The sequence below is a fragment of the Desmodus rotundus genome, chromosome 2, assembly GCF_022682495.2.
Source record: "Desmodus rotundus isolate HL8 chromosome 2, HLdesRot8A.1, whole genome shotgun sequence".
Classification (NCBI taxonomy): domain Eukaryota; kingdom Metazoa; phylum Chordata; class Mammalia; order Chiroptera; family Phyllostomidae; genus Desmodus; species Desmodus rotundus.
The window spans coordinates 150,275,275-150,293,458 of record NC_071388.1 but is presented as its reverse complement, the minus strand read 5'-3'; the positions used below and the strand labels follow the sequence as shown (position 1 = coordinate 150,293,458).

Genomic DNA, 18,184 nt, shown 5'->3' with positions numbered 1-18,184 from the left:
GATGGGACAAAGAAGATAGAATATAATTTAAGAAAAGATCAGTTTCTTATTGACTTCCCTGAAGCATTATATTGACTTTCCTAACATAAATTGCAAAGATGTATATATGACAGAAGTGAGACAGATAACTGTTCAGTTCAAACTTAAACGTGGTAAGTTTTAGATATCTAAAGGTCCAAGGAGAGACATAGAATAAGCATTTTGGATAAAGAACTTTCAAGTTCAAGGTGAAAAATAAATTTGAGAGAGGATTTAAAGCTATAAAAATTGGAAGATATTACCAAGAGGATGAGTATAGGTAGAAGAGAGAATCACGACTAAAGACTGAATCCTGTATCACTTCAACATAAGGAAATCAGAGACAAGAGGGGCAACCAGAAAAGAAGACTAGGAAGGTGTGATACCAAGGTACAAGGAGGAAAACTTAGAGTGTGGTGTTTTGGAGCCAAGAAAGAATAGCAACAAGTTATCAACTCTGTCAAATGCTGCTGATTTATAGGCTAAATAAAATGCAGATTGAGAATTAACCATGGAATTTTGTATTGTAGAGATCTTTGGTAATTTTAGCGAAGTGGCTGATGTAGTCAAAAGACTTATTTGAGTAGGTTTAAGAGAGGATTGGAGGAGAGGAATTAGAGGCAGGTAGTACAGAGAACTTTCTGGTGGCATTTGGTTGCATTGGAAGCAATACTGACAATTCATTTTTAAGACATGAAAATTAACAATGTTGGACGCTAACAAAAATGATATAACACAGAACAAAAATTGATGATATAGGGGAGAACAAGGAGAATTGGTGTATGATAATGTTGGAGGAGGTGTGAAGAGATGGCGTCTAGTGCACTGGCAGAAGGCTGACTTTGGATAACTCATCAGTAGTATTATACAGGAGGCAGAGTATGCGGCTGCAGAGGCCGGCAGGTGGCTACGGGTGGTGGTGGCCATCTGGAAATTCTCTTTTAATCGTTTCATATTTCTCAGGGAAATAGAAAGCAAGTCAACACCTGAGAGTGAAGGTCAGAAAGGATATGATGAGGGTTTGAGGAGAGAAAACAGGTGTGAAATGTCATCTAGAGAGAATGATTGGACTAAGGTAATCTGATGAACTTGAAACATTAAGAGATCACTTGAAGTAGGTGGTCAAGAATTATGTGAGATCAGTCAGTGTAATTATGTGTTTTCTTTCAGCCACATTCAGCTGTAACAATGCAGGTACAGACTAAAGAGTTGAATTCACATGGGACTATAGTTTTGACAAGCAAGTAAATGGCATGAAAGAAGCAAAGAAGTGGATAGTATACAAAAGGGAGTGACAATAATGACTGATACAAGTTCTGATGATATTTCTAGGGTCATCATTGAGGTGACTGGTTATTCTTCTCTTAACTGAAAGGGAAAGTATTTAAAAGTCCATTTTTGTACATTTCAAAAGAATAAAAACCATGGAAAGTAGTTCATGGGGGGGAGTATTATTTGAACAAGTATGAAGTAAGAGTGAATTCATTTTGCTCCATCTAATAAAGGAAAACACAGTTTCATAGTATGTTACAACATACATTAAAAATTTTAATCTTGTACAGAAGCATAAACCTGTATCTAATTCAAACTCAGTATAAACTGTGCTAGTATGATAGCCACTAAAAACATGTGGCTATTTAAATTTAAGTTAAAGTTTAAAATTCACTTCTTCCATTGCAGCAGGCACAATTCTAGTGATTAGTAGTGGCTTGGCTTATAATATATCACAAACATAGAAAAGCTCTGTTCTTGCAGAAGGCTCTTTTGGACATGCTGATCTAGAACATCAGTACAGGCAGGTTAGGGCATCTGTCCAAGGTCATACAAATAGATAATAGCAGAACACAGGCGTCATGATGCTTAACTCAATATCCTTTCCACTACTACTTCCCAATATCCAGAATCCCATAAATTCTGATAGACTCATAAAAATAATTTTTAAAATACAGAGCCCCCATGCTTCAACTCGCCTCAATAATATTATTCCTCAAAGTCAAGGTGTTTTCAAAAATGCCTGTCTTCAGATTTAATGTTTGAAAAACCAATTGATATTAAAAAGTGATTTTAAAGTCTCAGTCTCAATGTATTAATATTGTCATTAAATTTTCCAAATAAAACCAATGAAAGAGTTTCTTAGTGCTTCAGGAAGCATTATATTGCCTTTTCTACCATTGTAAGTGCAAAGATGTATGTATACAAGCACAAAAATAAGACAATGCATAAGTCTTAAAATTACTCCTTAACCAACTTCTTTTCTTCTAAGATTTTATTTACTTTAGAGAGGGAAACGGAAGGAGAAAGAGAGGGAGAGAAACATCAATGTGTGGTTGCCTTTCACGCTCCCCCTGCTGGGGACCTGGCCTGAAACCCAGGTATGTGCCCTATCTGGGAATTGAACCAGCAACCCTTTGGTTCGCAGGCTTTGGCTCAATTCACTGAGCCACACCAGTCAGGGCCTCAAGCAACTTCTTTTATTTTAGTATTGGATCAACTGAAACTATGTAGCTGCACTTACAGAATCACAAAATTATAATTGCTGAGAAAAGAAAATTATCTTTAATGCTACAAAATGACTTCAGAATGAAAATACAGACATAAGACAGACATCAGCTTATTTTCCTTAAATTGATGGTAGGATTAAGATGACTTTTTAAAACACTCAAGTCGAGTGATATACCTCCTCATTTGCCCACCTTTGGCCAACCAGAGGAACTTCTCTGTCCAGGGGTGGGCCAATTAGGCCATCTGTTACTGCAACTAGTGTAGTAAAGTCAGACCAGGCTGGACTCCGCAGGGTCAAGAGCCAAAGACAAGGCTGAGCAGATGACAACTGGGACAGTTGTAGGAGGCAGATTCAATAGAAACAGAGGTGACACTATGAGTGGGCTTAACAAACATTTGGCTGTGAGTCTCAACCAAGTCACGCCTGCAATGAAGTGACCCTAACTAATCGCAACAGTCTTTGTTTCCATCTTTCTGGATTCTATATATAATGAGCACATGCACATTAGATTTTTATAGGCAGGATTTTTATAATTTTTATGCCATGTACTCACACAAAAGTAATATAAACATACAAACTTTAATTAAGATGTTTCCCAATCATCAAGATGACTAGCAGTAACAGGGAGTTTTCTATGTAATATGACTAAGCCAGGCCTTTGAATTTTCCTAATACATGCTAACTTCAAAGTGATGCATCAGAATACAGGAAGACAGCAATGGGCTTTTTCTTAACCCTATTTTATGTCTTTATTTAAATTTAATTTTCCTCCAGTATAATATATTTTAAGGTAGGTCTAAAGTTTTTCAGGCATATATGACTGTTTGATTTTTTCGTAGCATATCATCCATACACCAACTTCCTCAGTGAGGTATGTTGGATAAAATCAAGAAGACTTTGTAACTCCATGCCCCTGCCTTTAAAGGTTAGTTTCTGGTACCAGTTCCAAAGTGGAGAGAAGGGGGATTCCTGACACCAACAGGCAATGCTCCAGATGCCAGCTGGGTGTCCTACAATTAACTCAATTCGGACACTATCTCCCCAGAGATAGCATCAGATACCACAGGTTGAAGGCTCAGTCCTGCAAGATGGCCCGCTCACCCCCACACCCACTTCAGATGCCAGTTGCAATTTCAGGTTGTTAACTGAGCTGCTGACTGACGGGAGTCAGAGGTTCCCAAGACCTCTCTTTGGGCTTCAACCAACTTGCTAGAGTGGTTCACAGAATTCAGAGAAACATTTCACTTACTAGGACACCAAGTTGTTGTAAAAGGATATAACTCAGGAACAGCAGGTGTTAAGAGACATGTAAGGCAAGGTACAGGGAAAGGGCAAGGAGCTTCCAGTCCTCTCCTCTCCAGGTGCATGACTCTCCTCCAGCTCTCTCTCCTCAAGAGAGCTTCCGCAGTCTTGAAGCTCTCCAAACCCCGTCTCTTTGGGGTTTTATGCAGACTTCATTCATAGCCATGACTGATGAAACCACTGGGAATTGGCGATTGAACTAAATCTCGTGCCCTGTCCCCTCCCTGGAGGTGAGCTAATCACATGGTTGGCTTCACTGGCAATCAGCCCCCATCTTAAGTGAGTTTCAAGAGCCACCTCCTTAACATAACAAAAGACGCTTTTGATGCTCTCATCACAGGAAATTCCAAAGGTTTTAGGAGCTCTGTGCCAGAAGCAGGAAGAACTCCAAGTTTGTATTTCTTATTATAAACACAATATCAGAGATTATAATTTAAATAAGTTGAATCCTTTTGATAGGTTGTAGTATTTTGGTAGATGTTTGTAAAAGTCAAAAGTTATGGATTTTTTTAGTATTTTCAAATATACATACCTGGGAAGGAACATTTTTTGGAGGCTCTATACGAATACTTGGATCCCATTCTCCTGGAGGGAGAACAGTAACCTGATCCAGAAACTCATCAATTCCTGATACCAAGTCATTACGATCTTTAGCTTTGTAAGCGACATCATGAAATACCTATAAAAGGAAAAGAAATATCATTAATACACTTTTTTAAAAATTAGAAAATCTTACTGTGTTCAGTGTTTTCATTTCCTAGTCATCTCACGTGATTATACAATTTGAAGAAACAGAAGTTTTTAATGTAATAAAATGTTACAATTTAGTTTAATATATATATGAATGCCCAAAGATATCCTTTTTTTCTCGGAGAGCTAGAATGAATGATGAAATTTCTGGAGACAAGAGTAAGGACAAGGGCAAGAAGGATGGAAATGAAGAGACCAAAATTCTGCCACCCTAAAGCTGCTTTTGAAGAGATACTGATATTCAGCTATTTTATGGAGAAAAAAAAGACTCAAAAAGAACCTTTGATTCTTCTCCCCCTTCCAGCCCAAGAGATTCAAAAATAGAAACCTGCTTCAGGAAGATCTTAGAGTGCAGCCTTAGCCTGATTTGAATTAAGTGTGGTGAACAAGAGGGATGCAGGCAGGTGCCTGTTTTCGAGATGCCCTCTGTGCCCCATTGTTCCTGAGTCACCTGGCGAGGGTTTTCCTGCCTGATGTGCTTCCCGCTGCTTCAACTACCCGCAAACGGCCCATTCCCACTTCTGAAATCTAATACCCTGTTCCCACACACCCTGTTCTCCTTTGTACAAAATGTCTTAGATACCCAATTTTGCCTCACTCTCTTTGAAATTTTCTGCCTATGTGAGTTCCCCACATGCACGTATTAAACTTTGATTTTCTCTTGTTAATGTGTCTCTGCTAATTTGGTTATTAGCCCAGCCTAGAAGACTTAGAAGGTGGGAGGAAAAGTATTATTATTTTTTTTAGCTTGCACAGAAGGAAGCTCATTAAAATAGAGTTAATGATTCAAGCTCAGCAAAGGTTATTTATGTATAGTAAATCAAACTTTCTGAAAGATGCCCTTGCTTAAAAATAGAGATGAACATTTATAGACTATATTAGAAATTTTAGCAATATTTATACCCTGGCATACATAAACTAATTTAAAAGGTTATTTTTTTCAATCATTAAGTAATAATAAGGTTATAAAATAGGGTTTTCTGATATATATCTATACAGTTTGGAAACTATATTCCCATTCAAAGTATGAGCTACATTTACACACACACACACACACACACACACACACCCTGTGGTAGTCATTTTAGCTACTGACAGATACCGCAGGTCTTCTACATACAGAGCAGAGCGCAGCCCTTGCCTCCTTCCATATTAGGGTCAGGTATGCTCTGTTTAGGTGTATACACGTCACTTTCAAATGGAAGTTATGAGCCCCAGTTGTGATTTATCACATAGCCTTTTGTCTGCCATAGTGACTGAGAAAACAGGTCAAGCTGAAGCTTCTATCAGCCTGAATGGCTAAAATTAGCAGAGCCTCTCTGCCAGTTTGTGATGGACACAGAGCACGACAGAAATAAATCCTGTTTGTCATAAGCCACAGAGATTTCACTTGGTTATTCCTGCAGGATCCTTAATCTCGTAAGTATGAATAACATACTTAATATATACAAAGTGGGTAAAACAAAAATAAATGGGAAAAATTAGTTTATACTAAACATAATATAAGTATTTCTGGCATTGTCTATATTTCAGATAACATGAAATTTAACAAATATTTGAGATTTGGGACTACTGTATTATTCTTTATGCTAATCTATATGACAGTAACCAAATGCCCCAAACTTTACTGGAAAATTTTACTTTCACATATTCCTTTCTATTCTTAGACCATTTGTTTTAGTGAGTGGTTTAACATTCTAAACTGCTAAAGAAGTGATAATGATTTTCAAAGGCTTTATCTTTCCCTTCCAACTAAGAACATTTCACACACACACAAATCACTGGTGTGATAAATACACACTCCTTCCCTAGGATAATTATAAAGACATCAAAGATATATTAATGGTTTAGTTGTATTTTGAGAAAGAGAATTTTTATATATGAAAGCACAGATTTTCCTGTCATAAACCACTGAGTTTGTGGCTCAGAATAGCTGTCCCCTTCTAAAGATCTTTAGGTGGCTGTGAGACCTAATTTGAACTTTCAAGAATTGCAAATGTTCTTAATCCCAATGACAGTTTAGTTGCTCTCCTCTTTATCTGCTAATAGCTATTCTCTTGAAGTCTTTCTCTATTTAATCTCATTTAATTTAGAAGTTGCTTCAAGAGATCACGTGATCTTATACCTGCTTTAGATAGATGAACATCCGAATTCATCCAGAATAGCTGATTCCTTATTATTTCAAAGCTCCTCAATGATGTGTATATACATATATATATATACTTATATATACACACATATATACATATTTATCAGTTTGATGTTATAATAAAATTTTTATTTATTATTGTTTTCCTATCATTTTCCCCAATAGCTTAATTACTTTAAATTGCTCTTCTCCCTTCTGTTTGTCTAGCTACCCTAACGTCCTGATTTCAATATTCATCTGACTTCTTGAGAAGTCAACTCTGATCCTCTCTCAAAGATTAGACATCTCGTTAATACTCCCCTGACACCTTGTCCTTTTTCTTGACAGCTTTCTCTGTAATTATAATTACTCATTACAATTGCTAATTATTTAATTAGTTGTATAATGCCTTTTTTCCTGCTAAAACATGAGCTCTGAACATTCATTCAACAAATATTTATCAAAGTATTTATGTGCTAGGGATAGAGCAGTGAACAAAACCAACAAAAATCCATTCCCTCATGGAGCTTACATTTTAGAGGGAGTGGAGAGATAAAAAATAAGCAATATAAGTATGTAGTTTGTTGTGTGGTGGAAAGTATACAGAGAGAAATAAAGCAGAAGAGAAGAATGAGGGTATGACTGGGGAGTGCTGCAATTTTAAATGAGTTGAAGGAAATCCTCAATGAGTAGACATTTCAGCAAAACCCTTAAGTAGTTAAGGATGCAAGCCATGTAGCTATCAGAAGCAAGAGCTTTCCAGGCGGAGAGATAGCCATGCAAAAATTCTCAGGTAAGAGAACACATGTCATATTTGAGAAATAGCAAGGAGGCCAGTTCCTTAAGGAGTGAGCTAGAGGGAGAGGAACAGATGAAGTTCAAGAGGTAAGAGGCAGAAATACATCCTGCAGGGCTTTGTAGATTATTATAGGAACTTTGACTTTTATTCTGAATAAGATGGGAAGCCATCAGGGGGTCTTGAGCAGAATACTGATTGTGCTAACTGCAGGACTGAGAACAGAAAAACGGTGAAAGGGCAAAGATAACAACTAGGAGCCCACTGCAATAATAGAGTGCTAACGGGGATAGGCCGGGTGACATGAGTGAAAGCCAGGTGACAACAGTTCAGAAAGGGAGCAGTAGCAGCGTTCTGGAAATGCCGTGAAACTAGAGCCAGGAAGATTTACTGACGAGTCACATTTGGGTGTGAAAGACATAGAGGGGTCAGGGATGCCCTCACGGCTGTTCCATGAGGCCAGTGAACATGCCTTTAATTTCTATAATTTCCCTTTATCTTCAATATACAGTAGGTAATAAATATATATTTATCATATAACACAAATTATATATTTGTATATAATAATTATAATTGTTATATGGAATTATATTTATCTTAATCATAATGAAATATGCACTAATATTATCATTCCCAGTTTGAAGATGAGTAAATCGAGGCAGAGAGAGTTGAAGTTAACTTGCCCAAGCTCTACAACTAGGAAGTGTTCTTTTCTTCTTTTCGTCCTTCCTTCCTCCTCCCTTCCTTTCTCTTCTTTTTAAAAGATAGGGGATTTGGAACATCTTTGTAAGGTAATAAAAATGATATAGTAGGGAGGGAAAAACTGATAACATAGGAGCCAGAGTGGATAATTAAGGAGCAGATTTCTCCTCAATGCAGTGGGAGGGAAGAAGGAAGGATCCAGAAAAGAAGACTGAGAAAAATCACCAGTGAAGTAGGAAAAAACAAATGAGCAAACAAACAAACAGCAAATGTGTTTGTTTTGTTCCTTCAAGCCTGCTTTTACTAGTTTTGGACTTTGTTCCATACAGTGCTTAGAATAAATTTATCAAGCTCCTTGATAAATCCTGTTGGGATTTTGACCGGAATCGCATTGATTTCTCTCACCACCATTACCTGCCTAGATTGTTGCAATGGACTCTTAGGTGGTCTCTGCTTTTTGTTCTTGCTCCTCTACAAGGGCTGAACCCAGGAGTTCGGTGACCCTTTTAAAATATAGGATATATCATTTCATTTCTCTACTCATAATCTTCCACTTGCATCCCAACTCAAAATCCTTACATGACCTATGAAACTCCTACACAGACTGACCGGTTACTTCTCTGACCTCATTGCCTGCTGTTCTCTCCCTCTCCACCTCCTGTCCCACCGTGTTCTCCTTCTTGCTGTTCCCCAGATATTCCTGGCACACTCTAGTTTCAAAGCATTGCTCTTGTTTATCTTTGTCCTTGGAAAGCTCTTTCCTCAGATATCTGAATAGCTTGCTCTTCTTCCTCCTTTAGTTCTCTGCTGAAAAGTCTTCTCGGTAAGGCCTTCCCTGACCACCTAATTTTTATTTGCAGCCCTCTCCATCCCACCGCTACCTCCCTACCCTGATTTCATGGTGTCGTCCATAGCACTTATCACCATATATCATATTTTTTACTTATCTATATGTTAGTCTGTCTTTCCGCTAGACTACTGGCTCAATGAAAGAAAGGACGTTGTCCAATTTGTTCACTGATACATCCCCAGCAACTGCATGATTGCTTGATAAACAGTTCACCTTTGATAAATACATATTCAATGAAATAATGAAGAATAAAATGAGGAAGGGATTTGTCCTACTAGAGATGAAGACACATTATAGTAAAGCTGCTATAATAAAGACAGTGATGAGACAGAGATGGATAATTTTTTTTGAATGCAGGCATTGCTATCCATCAAAATAAATAATGAACAAATCAATAAACAGTACTAAGCCAAGTGATTATCTATATAAAAATGAAAGTGGATCTCTACCCACATCTTACCAAATGCAATTCTAGGTAGATTAAAAACTTACATGTGAGAGATAAAGTATAAAACCCAATGAACATAATATAGAAGAGTATACTTATGACCTCAGGGTAAGGGTTAACACAAATCTCAAAGATTTAGCACACAACTATTTTTAGCTGTTCTTCATGGGAAAGAAAAAAAGAAGGGTTCGATAATGTCAAAGCCAATAAGATATCAAGTGGCATGAGTACCAAAGACAGGATACACCATTTGAAAACGGTGACCTTACTTAAAGCAGTTTCAGTACAGCGGCAGTGATGGAATCACTGCAATGTGCTAAGAGATGAAGAAAGCTAAGATATTCAGGACCAGGTAGAGCCTGAACCTTAAAGCTCTTGAGATTTAGATTCAAGCAATACCTCAATGGTAGATATAGGGAACCTATCTGCGTGGAATGGCAAATGTAGCCCAGCCCTATTGAAAAGCCCATAGGCGTGTGTTGGCATGCAGGACACCAAACTCATGGATCGCTTTCCTGTGGGAAATCAGGCCTGCATTATACCTAGGCTGCTTTGAGGCTTGCTCTTGCTAAAACTCCCTCACCCTGAGCTGAAGTTTACAAATGCTTACTGCATATCTTTAAAGTAACTTTCTGAGGTCTGTGCTAATTCTCCCAAGGATTGAAGTATAACCAGACCAATTACTCTTATTGTTCCCTTGCATTTGCAACATTTTTTCCTTATTAATCTGTAGGAAGTAATCAGTAACATCCTTTCCTTCGTTATCTGTAAAAAGTAATCACCTAAGGCAAACCTGAACATAATGAATGAGAGCCTTCTTTGATGTATGCTATTAGAAAGCAATAAAAGTCTGTCAAGGCAAGGGTCGAGGCGCTCTCCCCTTGAGAGAGTGGCCGTGCCATCCCTTTTTCTCCATAGGACTTCAGTAGTCCGTGTGAATTTGTTTTGTCTCATCCGCAACACTGCAGACTCTGCTGGCCAGAGTCCGCATCAGGTATATGCTATCGAAGGCAGTAGGAGGTTTTATATTAAGGATAGGAAAATCCTGAACATTAATTTAAAATGAATTTCTTAAGTAGCTACTATCTATTGGCTGTCTTTGCTGACTGAGCAGAGTCGCCGCTGACTTAAAATCTAGATGACAGAGAGAGAAAATTGTTGGCTTAAAAACCCAGAACAAGAAAAAGAAAAACAATGGCACTCATCTTAGTAATTTTCTTAGTTTTTGCTTTTGTTTTCATAAAACTTTGTTATTTGTGTTAATATACAACGGCTTTATTATTGTTATATTTAAACAAATCCATAACTTTTTAAATTCCCAATTTCAAGTTCTATTATGATAAACATTGGCATACTATTTACATAAATAAAAGGTCACTGAAGTGTTTAATAGTTTTCAAGAATCAAAAGAGACTAATACATTGGTAGTATTGCTAATGAACAAAATCATATGTTTTATCTCTAGTAATACTCAACAGAAAGGAAGAAAATAAATGATTGGAGTAATTCAAGATAAGGTATTGCTAAAAATGACTAACACATTCAGTCTTCAATTCCTTTAAAAAAACATACTGAGCCCTGACCGGTGTGGCTCAGTTGGTTGGGTGTCATTCCACAAAGCAAAAGGTTGCTGGTTCAAATCCTGGTCAGGGCACATGCCTGGAATTCAGGTGTGGGATCCGGGGCACATACGGGAGGCAACCAATCAATGTTTCTCTCCCTCTCTTTCTCTCTCCCTTCCCCTATCTCTAAAAATAAATAAGTAAAACCTTTTAAAAAACTTGAGTCTGTTTTTATTTTCTTTGTTTATTTTATTCTTCAGATTTCACATGTAAATTAAATTATATATGATTATCTAACTACTGAGCTATACACCTGAAACTAATACAAATGATATTGAATGTAAACTGTAATTGAAAAATAAAATTTAAGTTAAAAAAGAAACTGATTGAACTCTGAGGGCCAGACACTATACTAAGTCTGAAGATACAAAAGGAAAAAACAGGATTTCCTAGTACAGAGAGGAAAAACACAAAAAGAGCTCATCAACCAACACTTATTTAAGCACCTGACAAAAATGAGGGCACTGAAATGAATAAGTGGTAACTGCTTTCATGGAATTAACAGTTTGATAATGCAATCCAACTCACCATTTTCTTAAAGTGAACTTTATGAATCAACATGTTAAATTTAGTTCTTAATGAGTACAATTACTTAATAGCCTTCAAAGCACTTAGATACGCAGAATAATTTCTCCACATTGGCTTTGAACAATAAAATATTATTTTCTCTTTTAAAAGTTTTTAAACATTGTTGATAGTCAATGAATGTACTATTGTAATTAACATGTCCTATTATAGTCAACAGATCTCTTCTTTTGGAGTAAGTTTCTGACTGACTTTCCATGCCACCGTTCTCAGGGAGTTACCAAGGGTGCTAAAGCTCAGCTCTAAGTCTAAATAGTTCATATCTGAGCCCCCATTAGGTGCTTCATTAATCAAGAAAATAAATGGAAGTCCTCATCTGCTCTTATTCTAACTCTAAAATTTAAAAAACACGAATGTTTTTCTGTTATTCTATGTCCACTTGATTAGTTAAAAACTTGGACACTGACATCTTTCCAATGAGGAAATCTTACCTCCTAACTGGAGGAGGGGAAGTTTAGGAAGAGAGATACCTTGGGTATGTATGGACCTCCCAGGATACAATGTGCTCTTTTCACCATGTAACATAATCCATGCCCCAGAGATATTTTAATGTAATACCCTGATGTCTTACATGTGAAAACATAACATGAAATATATGTGCCCATGAATTTGTAGAATGCAAATAACAGCGTCATTTATTTTGCAATACTGTAAACATTGCAAAGGATTAATCAACATGGAAATACTACAAGCAAAGATACCATGAGTGTTACCTCATAAAGAGTTCTACTAGAGCAGGTTTGTGATCTTCATGAAGCCCTTTTTTTCACTCTGTTGTCTTCTCCCAGATTTCTTCAATAAAGTGTAACATATTGTAGTGGATGGAATAGTGTCCTCTCAATATATACATACATCCACCTGAACCTGAGAATGTGACTGTATTCGAATCACACCTTTGCAGATGTAATGAAGGTAAGAATCTTAAGATGAGGCCATCCTGGATAAGGATGGGCTCTAAACCCAGTGAGTGTCTTTGTAAGGGACAGAAAAGTGGATGACACGCACAGACACGAAGGAGAAGGCTCTGTGAAGACGGAGGCAGAGACTGGGGTTTCACTGCCACGAGCCAAGGACACCGTGAGCCTCCAGAAGCTAGAGAGAGAGGGAAGGTTCTCCTCTCCACCTCTCAGAGAATGTGGCCCTGCTGACACCTTGACTTCAGACTTCTGTCCCACCCTGTCCCAAAATATGAGAAAATGCATTACTCTTGTTTTAATCACCCAGTTTGTGTAATTTTCTATGGCAGCCATAGGAAACTAATACATTCAATAAGCTGTTTTTTTTCTGAAACTGATGAAAAAAATGTGTTTCTTCTAACTTTTGGTTTCTTATATGTAAATATCAACAACAAACTGATTTAAAGCCATATAACATAATTTGAGCAGGTAGAATAATTTCTATCAAACACAAGTTCAAATTTTCAGATTTCATAAGGCTATGAAAAGTGATAAACAATATTAATTTGCTCTTTTTACAGGTTTTAAAGTATCCAAAGCTATGTAAAGTTCAGTAAATACATGATTAAATTATTTAGAAGAGATTCTAAAATTGTATAATCCCATTTGTTATTTACTACTAAGTTTTGAATTTATGCCCCTTCTGTGATCTTTTGCATCTGCTCCTCTTTAATGAGAAGAACAATAAAATGATAAAAATAGATCTCCATAAGGTGTTGGGGAATACAAGAAACCAGTTATATAATACTACATTTTATGTTCTTTTTTATTGATCTTATATTTTTGAGATATACAACTCTTTGAGAAGCTGACAAAAGCTGTTTTCAGTTCAAAAAATCAATGTACAAATCTTCTACACAGAAAATATATGTGCTGTATCAGAGGGGTCACAGGCGCCTTGAAATCCATCTATAGTTTTCTAATGGTTCAAACACTCCCAAGTTAAGAACAACTACATAAGGCCATTCATTGTAAAGAGAGTTCATAGATGTTGCATCGTTTTTATTGTTATGCATACTATTCAAATAAACTGCCACTGTTTTTTCTTGAGAACTAAAAAATTATTTTCTCTGTTACTGTGGTTGCATACAACTCAGGCTGTACTCTTCAAATGGGTACACATTATGTGCCATGTGATTTTTATTTCAGTAAAGTTGTTAAAATTTTTTTCAAGCCCCAACCAGGGTGGCTCAATTGGTTGGGCATTGGCCCACAGAGCGAAAGGTCACAAGTTCAATCGTGGGTCCAGACACCCAGGTTGCAGGTTCAGTCCCTGGTCAGGGGGCGTGCAAGTGACAACTGATCAGTTTCTCTCTCACACTGATGTTTCTCTCCCTTTCTCCCTTCCTTCCCCTCTCTCTAAAAATAAATAAATAAATATATTTTAAAAAAATTTAAGTTACTTTGCCCAAAACAAGATTTGCAATGATAGTAATAATACTTACTTACTCTGAAAACACATATAACGTAAGAGGAATATGAATAAATATATTCTAAATGTTACTAAATAACAAATTTTTAGACTATAAGATTTCAAAGCATTATATCCATGTGTGTGAATTTATTACCCCTTTTAAGCAAATTTTTCCAAAAGAAATTTCATAGTGAAATCACAGAAGCAGGGGATTCAATACAGGGAAATCAAATTCACAGCAAATTGTCACAAATACAGGAGCCCCCAAAGTTAGGTGTACCTAGTGGGCAAAACGTTCCCAATGAACTTGAATAAATACCTCATCTGTCATTAGGGTTGCAATTGATCTGCCAATCTCATGGTACTGTTGACCCTTTCCCAGGGGTCCCAGAAGAATGAACAAAAATCTGTAATTAAGAAAAAAAATAAAGCAAATGTTTCATGATAGAAATGTAAAAATTATTTTAGTATTACAGAATCACTCATCTCAAAGGAATTACTGCAGATGGGGATTTCTATGTCAAATACTTTGGTATTTTTCACAGTTTATTATTTTGAAGTATTTCATAAAGCTTGACTCTTACACTCTTCAGCAATGGAAATCTGTGATTATTTTGATCTCAGTATTTCCCTCATTTCAATACTGGTAGAGCCTGCACAGTTGTTAGTGAGAACTGTAAGGATTCTATAATTCTTAGAGTAATGTGACAAAAGTAATATCTGATTAAAACTTTCTGAATTGTAAGAAACAGAATTCACTAATAAGCAAATTGTAGAACTAGGTACACGGGGGGAAAGGTAATATAATTTCTTTGCATGAACAAAGAAAGAACATGATCAAAAACAATAGGTGTGTGTAAAATGTACATAAATAGAAAAAAATTGTCATCAGGAATCAAAGATGAGTTAGGCAGAAAAAAAATTGGGGAATTAATGCTCTATTAATTCCAATGCTGAAGGAATAAAAATACCAGCTGCACTGTGATATTCCATCTAAATAGGTTGAAAATCTGGCAAACTTATCATCGCAACTGGAGTTTTTGAAGAAATCAGTACATGCTCTAACTCTGAAGAACTGGTAGTTGTCCTGTCTTGAAAAGGAAAGTGCTGCAGGGAAATTGTGAAAATTTTTTAAATGTCCTATATGCTGCAATATAACCACTTGTTAAGTGGTTTATGCTCTGAAGTATGAAGACAAATGTCTTTGTAAGGTATACAAAAATAGGTACTATAATTCTACACTTCATTTACTTATAAACTTTAGCAATTATACATGTTTTTGCATGAAGCATATATTACACAGTCCTATAGGGTCTGACAGGAAGTTTTTGTGTCAGTTGAAAATGACACAAAATGAATCCAAGTCAATTTATTCCATACAGAAATGTCCATTGTATATTTCAAACAGGAATAGTTTAGTGTGGTGGCAGATGCTTTAACAACTATTACACTTTTAAGAAAATTCCCAACCTATGTACATGTGTCTCTTTCGGGTTTCCGTTCCATGGGCTATTTATAAAGTCCTAAAAGATTATTTTCTGACATTTTTATTATGTGTTGCTATTATAGTCATAGAGTGACCTTTTGTCCTCCTAAGAGAGGATAATTAGAAACCTCAAATGGCTTTCTTTATTCTACTCAATATTTGTCTAACTAACCTTCTATTTTTCACTATTCCTACCTTTAGTCTCTCACTATACAGTGGCTCTACCATGCCCCTAATTTTTCCTCTATTGTTCTCTCCACATATTTTGCTATGTCAGTATGAAATGGGGTCACCTAAACCTTGGATGTTTTCAAAGTGGAGGTGCATAACCCCATTATGACTTTACTCCTGGGAATTTTCCTTTCCTTTCCTTTGAAATACAGGAACCATCATGGTCATAAATGGCCATCATTTACTCAGAGTTCATCAGACACTATCCTAAATAGTGGAACAAGAATGCACTGCTTGGAAGACTAAAAAGGAATTTTAAACTACTAAAATAATACCTCTACAATTAGTAAGTTTGACATCTTAAATGTTAATCCCAAACTCCCAGGAACTTTGGATAGGTTGCAGAATAGGTGTGTAGAAAAATTAGCCTTGATCAGTCAGGTGCCACTTTAAAGCACTCAGGTCATCCTTAGCCTTTTTATATAAATTTTGGTTTATATTGCAATGAAGTATCAGAAGTCTCAGTAGCCCTCCAAAAGGATGAACTTCTTTTTGTGACCTGAATGGTAACCAGGTTCCTTCCTTGAACCAGATTCAGAAATAGGTACTCGAACACTGAATCCTATTTCAGTGAGCTGAGCTCTTAACACAGTGAGGCTAAACTATTCCATATTTTGGGGATGTCTTATCCAAAATCAAAGCACAGAGTAATATTATCTGCTGGGTTTTGAGTTAAGGCCAAAGGTTCACAGAGGAAACATTTTACAAACCCAGATGCCATAGCACCTGAACTTTACATCATTTTAACTGGGCTGAGGCATTTGATGTTTGGGAAGAGGAGGCATACTAACAGTATCTGAAACGGAGCATCAAAGAGTGGGCACCAGTCATGTGAAAGATGAGGCCCCAAAGAGATATGTATTTCTATGAAAAGAAGACCGGAGTGAAAGTCTTTATTTAGAAACCACATTTGATGGAGGGGGAAGGGAAGAAAACAAGGTTCCCGGCTGAATTGCTAGGAACCTAATGTGCTGAAGTCAATTATATTTTTCTGTACATTTTTTATTGCCTGTGGACAGTCTTATATCTATAAAATAGAGATAAATTATAAACAATTACAATTCAGTTTATACTATCCCTAAATTGTTAGTTTTATGAATAGTTCAATGAAAAACAAGTTTCGATATCAAATTAAATTTGTACTTTTGATTTGGATTCAGACATATTACCATGATGCTACTACCAATGATCCTTCAGACTCTATGCTACATAAGGGAGGTGTACTGTGCCTGGGACGGAGACACACAGTACATCAGATACAGCAGGGACTGGCCTCATCCTGCCACTTACTTGTACTAGGAAGGGCTTACTCATTCAAGAATTAAACCAAGCCTTGAAAACTTTCATTGTCTTGAGTTTGACCACACTCTTATACAGGATCTTATTTTGCCCACAGTCAAATGCAATCTTTGAGAACAGCCTAACACTTTATTACTTTTTACCAAAATTATAAGAAAGGATTTACTTGGTGATGTAGACCAGGGTATTTAGAGATGAGGAGTACGTCTAAAAGAAAACATAAAAGTTTGAGAGGAACGAGTAAAGAAAAGAAAAATTTTTAAAGAGCTTTTCTGCCTCCTCTACAAACAAGAAGAAACAACAGTTTTGTGGATTAGTTTCTAGAAAAAACTCTGAGTAAATTATATTTATTCCTTGTTTCTTTTCTCTACATTAAAAAATGGCTTAAGAGAAATGCAAATGAGGCTCTTCTACTTTTTACCTGGTCGGGATTGGGACTTCAGCCAGTCCTTGAAGCAATACGGCTGGGGACAACCTGACAAATGCAGCTACAGTTCGGTCCAAAAACTCCAACTCGCCAACCAAGATGTTTGAAGCTTCAGCACCTGGAGGAATCTTTTTCATAAAATGCAGATCAACCTGCAAGCGCCACAAAGTAAGAAAAGATAAATAAAGTTGGAAAAATTTGCTGAGTTATGAACGGTGCTTCACATATGGTAATCCATCAATATAGGTTTAATAAATATAGCTTACATAAATATACCACAAATAAAATTTTTAAGTAGTTAAACATGCCTTTTGCCCTTTAGAAATATCTTTATTTCTTTACCTGCGTATTTTCCTAACTTGTCATCGATAAGCTGAATACTCTAGTTTCTCTATTCAATATCTCTAAAAGAAACTTCCTCAGTATCAGCAATCTTGAAATTTCCAGGAAGAAAAGAGCATGTGCTCGATTAAGTTAATATACTTTAATCATAATGCCATTAGAATTTTCCAATAGATTTAAATATTTTATGTTACATTACCTAAACTTTGTGCCAATACATTTTAATTAATTAATACTCAAAATATGCCTATTCAAAAGAAACATAAACACGTTTGTCCTTAGAGTTAATTATGACTTTCGTCTGTCTTCATCTTTATTCAATATC

The 18,184-nt window shown here is 36.4% G+C and overlaps 1 protein-coding gene across 8 annotated transcripts in view; it reads right to left on the bottom strand.

The window, feature by feature from the left end:
• The window catches only part of SLC4A10 (solute carrier family 4 member 10), a 271,426-nt gene that overhangs the window by 68,864 nt on the left and 184,378 nt on the right, over positions 1–18,184 (bottom strand). For all 8 annotated transcript variants that reach the window (XM_024579743.3, XM_024579742.3, XM_071220660.1 and 5 more), the window contains 3 exons: positions 17,512–17,669; positions 14,394–14,481; positions 4,356–4,502 (listed from right to left, as the gene is read on the bottom strand). In XM_024579743.3, coding sequence (XP_024435511.2) covers positions 4,356–4,502; positions 14,394–14,481; positions 17,512–17,669 — 393 coding nt within the window. The remainder of the gene's footprint in view (positions 1–4,355; positions 4,503–14,393; positions 14,482–17,511; positions 17,670–18,184) is intronic.